General features: G+C 44.2%; 1 protein-coding gene across 5 annotated transcripts; it reads right to left on the reverse strand.

Moving 5' to 3' along the window:
* Positions 1–843: 843 nt before the first annotated feature.
* On the reverse strand, positions 844–4,784 carry ZBTB43 (zinc finger and BTB domain containing 43). Of its 5 annotated transcripts, XM_088177646.1 has the most exons (4): positions 4,656–4,784; positions 3,816–3,895; positions 2,486–2,645; positions 844–2,396 (listed from the first exon to the last, which is right to left on the reverse strand). In XM_088177646.1, exon 4 carries the CDS (start codon positions 2,371–2,373, stop codon positions 979–981), a length of 1,395 nt encoding a protein of 464 aa, XP_088033772.1. In that variant the 5' UTR covers positions 2,374–2,396; positions 2,486–2,645; positions 3,816–3,895; positions 4,656–4,784; the 3' UTR covers positions 844–978. The 5 variants fall into 5 exon arrangements, with proteins under 5 accessions (XP_088033772.1, XP_088033771.1, XP_014735589.1 ...); XM_088177645.1 differs by lacking the exon at positions 2,486–2,645; XM_014880103.2 differs by lacking the exon at positions 4,656–4,784 and having other exon boundaries at positions 3,816–4,265.
* Between the last annotated feature and the right edge of the window lie 758 nt (positions 4,785–5,542).

The raw sequence follows: 5,542 nt of genomic DNA on the forward strand, positions 1-5,542 counted from the left end.
ACTAGATAGAAGTTCTCAAAGAAGTTTTTGTACCAATAACAAGTCAGTTCATTAATCTAGAGTTTGGTACTTGCTACTGTAGTAAGCCACAAGAATTTGTACAGAAATTGACACTTTAAATATTTGATTATTTTGACTAAGTTCCAAATGTTACATCTTACTTTTTGTTGGTGTCTTTTTTTTTTAATAAGACATATTTACTACACACACTTCTAGAAGCTCTCACAATGTAGTAATTAAAATCTAATGAAGTCAAGAATCATAGAGCATTAGACCCTAGAAGAGCAAGGACAAAGTATACTTAATATATACTGAAGTTTATATTGCGATAAACCGTGAGTGCATTACAGACTAAATAGAAATCAGCACAAAATTAGAGACTTGTTTTACTGAAGATAAATTAAAAAAACAGAAGATGGACAAAGGAAAGCCAAACCACCTTTACCACTGCCTTTCATTAAGCAATACAACAAAGGCTACTGAACGATGCACACTACCTAATGATACATATTAAGCACTTTGGCAGTCTTCACCTTGAGGTGCAATGCTTTTTTTTTTTTTTTCTTCTTTAAATGTGAATCGAATAACCCAGTTTGGTCATCTTAGTTTTCTTCTCCAATGAGGAGTGCTACCTGAATTCCTAGTTCATCTAATTATTTTCAGGATTGTTGTCAATTTAGAGCTGAGTTTTACTGTGAATTTAAATGACTTAAAAATACAAGACGGTTTCTAAATACTGCTGTGATTACAATCAATCTCAGACCTCATTTTGCAAGCACCTTTCCGATTAACCACAAGCACTTCACACACTGAACACCTGAAGTAATATTGCAGGAAGCAAAATACATTTGATCTGTTTATACCAGCATACTGATTAAAACGTTTTTTTTTGAGAACGTACAATAGCAAGTACCAGACATTATTTGCATAATTAGTTTATTTTTCTTACTCTACTAAACAAATGTAAGCACTAATGTCTTAGTTCATCTCAGTAGTACTCTGCTCAGTTTTAGTAGCCTGATAGGACTTGGTACAAGAGGTCACATGCCGATGAAAACTGTCCCGCCACATAAATCTTTTCCCACAGATGTTACACTCATACGGTTTTATGCCTGTATGAATTTTCATATGGCCTACAAGATGGTGTTTCATTTTGAATTTCTTACCACAGACACCACAGCCATAAGGTCGAAGACCAAGGTGCATACTCATATGCCGATCTCTCTGACTTTTGTGTGTAAAGCTTTTTCCACACTGACAAGGATAGAGCTTATCGGCATGGGAGAATCCAGTGAGAGACGTTTCTTCTTTAATCCCAGCAGCCATATCAATGCTTTCACCATAGCCTGCTGCTATCATAAGATCCTGTCTGTGAGCACTTACATTTCCATCTGCCCTTTCACCAGAAAATTCTTCCATAGACGAGCCATAGAAATCAACTTGTTCATCATAATTACTTTCATCTGCCTGTTCATCAAATTCTGGTTCTATCTTTTTGTCACTTATGTGAAAATCTTCAACGCCTGAAGGCTGGATTGAGTGATCTGCCTGGATGGCATTCATGGATTCAGAAACCTGGTGTTCATCATAAGGATTATCAGTGCCTTCACAGTCTTGTTCAAACCTTTCTGGTTTCACGTGGATCCACCGTTTGTGAGACATGATGCTGGGTTTGCTATACATTGGTCTGGTATACTGGTACTCTGCACTATCACTAGTACCCTCTTCCCCATCCTGACTGGTCATTCCAGTGCTAAGTCTATCGTGTTCTGTTGAAGAATTACTGGGAAGGTACTCGTGTTCTGTCAGCTGACACGACAGTTCATCTTTAGAGCTCTCTTCTTCATTTTCACCATCCCTTAGTTCCTGCACTTTGTGGAATTCTGTCTGTCCTCCAGAGCCAAGTTCAAAGGTTTCAACTAGGCCATTGTAGTTGCTGCTGCTTGGGGACTGATGGTCACTGCCATGATTCATCTTCTGACACAGAACTGTTGGGTTTCCCTCAAGCACTTCAGTGCACTTATCCACTACATGCCACATCTGAAGGAAGCTTGCTGCTGTCAGATAACTAACAATTTCTGGCGCAGGCATTACCAGCCGGCCTGTGTAGGTAGACAGAAGAATGTTTTCAAATACTCTGGGATTCATCACATCAGGCAGGACTATTCGCCTGCTGTTTTTCAGGAGAACCTGATCACAGAAGTAAGGTGAACTAGCTGCAAGAACAGCTTTATGGGCTCTGAAGAGATGGCCCTGAACCACAATGGACACATCACATAATTGTCCTTGCTGGCGCTGTTGATTTAACTTCTGCAAAATGGTGCTAGAAAAATCTGGAAATTCCACTCGAAAGGAGCTTGACCCAGACTCCATTTCATTACAAATTTAGTGTTGTGCTGCAAGAAAAAAAAAAAAAATTAGAAATTCTGCTTGGTCAAGTATTGACCTTTCAATTTTCTTCTATTCTTTTTCTTAACAGACTCACATGGAATTCAACATTTTCTGGAACCTTTTGCCACTGTTGTATTTCTCTCAAGCCACCTCATTTTTCTCTTCTGAAAGCTGTACTAAGGCCATAAATTTCTATGCCAGCAAGTTTTGTTGTGTTTCTTCTCTCCAAGAGGACTCATCAACTACAGCAGGATCTACAAACAGCAAGTTATCCAGTTGGGATAGACTAAGCATTTCCAACATGAGTTTAGGCTAGCAAAATCGATATTTCATGGAATTATACAGCACACTTCTAACTCCAGGATGTTCCACAGTTTGTTCCACCATATGAAAGATTCTGTATTTCAACTGCCAACAAAATCATCTTATTGATCCTCCAATGAACACTGATTTTACTCATGAAATATTTCACTTAAAATCAATTTTTCAAAAGCAACTGTATCCACTCACAGGATGACACTGGAAGTGCAGGCAGAATCCCACTAAGAATGAGGCTTATGACCCTTCTCATGCATTTCCCTCTTGTTTTATTAACTGAAAGGTGGAACAGCAACAGCTTGTACAGTTTTTAATTCCAAGCTTATTCAAATATTTAGGTTAGCGTTAGGGTTATAATGTTAATGTTATTTCCTTTTAGGGAAATCATACAGAATTTAAAATGTCAATCTAGAAATTGATACCTTTGCCTGCACAGAACTTTTCCTGTCTGTTCCTTGTGTATTTGTAACAACATAACAATTACAAGCCAGAATCTCAGCTAAGAGCTCCCAGATTTTCACATCTCTAGTCTGACATAATCTAGATGTCTTACTACAAAGTTAACAGTCCTTTAAGCAGTAACACGACTTTTTCAAATACATACTTGAAATTTTAAATTGAATCGGAGATAAACTTGCACGTTAGTGTAATCAGAAATGACAGAAATTTAAATGCCACTATGAAATACCAATATTAACTGCTTGAGTAAGTTAAACCTGTGCAATTTTTCTAGTTGATAATGTGTAAATTGAGTAAATTGCTATGGGATTCTTGAAGAGCTGTGGAGCAGCAAGCCGTTTCCTTGGTCAAGTTCCATGAAGTTGCTACCCACATGATTGCATAATACCACCTTTAAATTTACTGTCTCCAGCACTCCTCAGGTTCTTTTCCTCAAAGTACCAACCCTCTTCAGAACAGAATTAGCTACCCGTACTTTTCCAGTGAGCAACGGAATACTGCACCTTCCAGTTCACTTGTTAACTTTTCTTACCACTTTGCTTAAAACAATGACATAATTATTTCAGTATTACAAAGTATATACTTTATGTATATTACGTCTAATTTTTGAAACAATCAGATTTTCTTATACAGATGCAGTTCCTTACCTCCTTCAGAATATTCTGATTTAAGATTCTATTCTTCAATACTTGACGACAAAAAAAATAAGCCTTCAGGGGATGATCAACTGAAATTTAAAGACAGATGCCTGTACATCTTATATATAATTACAGGTAATCTAAACTGTCATCTTTCAGCATGTCACCAAAAAAAACATTTCCAGACGACAGCAGACATTTTTGTATTTTAAGTTCTCATGCAGACAAAATGTAAGCAAAATATTTTCAATTAGCAAAGCCATACAAGTGAAGCAAACCGGTTTTCGAGGGTTTCACTCCCTCCTTCTACAATCTGCTTTGTTTTGCACTTTTATTCCAAACTCATAAAGAACAAAGCCTTTCTACTTTAATTAATAACAAGAAAAAAAAAAAAGAAACCTTCATGCTGGAGCATTGAGTAAAACGCACAAGTCATATTTCAGTTGCTTTAAAATAACATTATTTGTACTAAGTGCTAGCAGGGAGTTCCGTCCCCTCTCCACGAGCAGGCCTGCAGATATGGATCCCTCACCCTCGCAGCGCCCCCGCGATGCTGCCGCGGCCGCACCGGCGGGGCCCGGCCGGGAATCGCTCCAGCCCGCAGGACCGGACAGGCCCAGCGCCTTCCGCGGCGGCACGGACCCGCCAGAAGGCTCCGGTCGGAGCCGCCCCGGCCGCCGGTCCCGGTCCCGGTCCCGACGAGGACACCGACCCGGCCCGACAAGAGCGCGGGACCGGCGGACGCGGGGCGTGGGAAGGCCTCGCACACCGCCCCGCCCCAGCGCGGACCCGCGCACCGGGCCTGGCGGCAGCGCGGCCGCCCAGGGGCCACGAGCAGCAGCGTCTCACCTGCGGGTCGCGGCGTCTCTCTCATAGCGGGACGCTGTCGGTGCGGCCCCGGCCCCGGCCCTGCCCGCGCCCACCCCGGCCCGCACCGGAAGTAGCTGCCCCCCCTTCCTGCGGGCACTTCCGTGTCCCGGTCACGTGACGATGGCCCGGCCCGTCTACCCTGCCCGCCGTGGGGCTCTCACCCGGGGCGGCGGCGCCCCCTGCTGGCCCCGTTTGGGAGCGGATGTATTTGACCCGAGCTCCGTAGGAGCGCTCTGGGCCGAGCTCTCCGGTCCCGTCCTGGCCTCTCCCCTCCCTTTGCGCCGCAGCTGCTGCCCGGGGCGATACTCTCAGCGCTGCCGTGGGCACTGCCCGGAGCGGACCAGCCCACAGTACAACTGAAGCCCGCTGTCCTCGCCAGGCGCCGGCTCAGCCCGCGTGTTCCGCACAGAGGTGCTGGGGGACGGGCATTGTCCTACCGCCGAACCGTTGCCATGGGCTCGCAAGCAACACCAACACCTGTGCCGGAACCTCGGCACGGTTCACCGCGGTGCCGCCCCGCTGCGGCCCGCAGGGGGCGCCGCTCCCCGCCTGGGCCTGAGATCCGCCCTTTTCTGCGGGAAAATGCCCCAAATAAACGGATAAAAATTTAGTATTAATTATGCTTAATCTTTTTTTTTTTTTCTTAAAGAAAACAAGAAGACAATATCTCCGTTTTTAAATTCATCACAAAGACTTCAGCTGGAGCTGCCCTCCCGGCTGGTTGTCGATGCAGCCCGAGCCGGAGCACGAGGTTCTGGGGGGCAGAGCTGTCCCGGCTCTCGGCTCGTGCCCCTGAAAACCTCACCTGAGCCAAAGCCAGAGTGGTTTTCTGTGGCTGAATTGGGGCAAGAGAACGTGCTAAAACC

The sequence above is a fragment of the Sturnus vulgaris genome, chromosome 22, assembly GCF_052056855.1.
Source record: "Sturnus vulgaris isolate bStuVul1 chromosome 22, bStuVul1.hap1, whole genome shotgun sequence".
Classification (NCBI taxonomy): Eukaryota; Metazoa; Chordata; class Aves; order Passeriformes; family Sturnidae; genus Sturnus; species Sturnus vulgaris.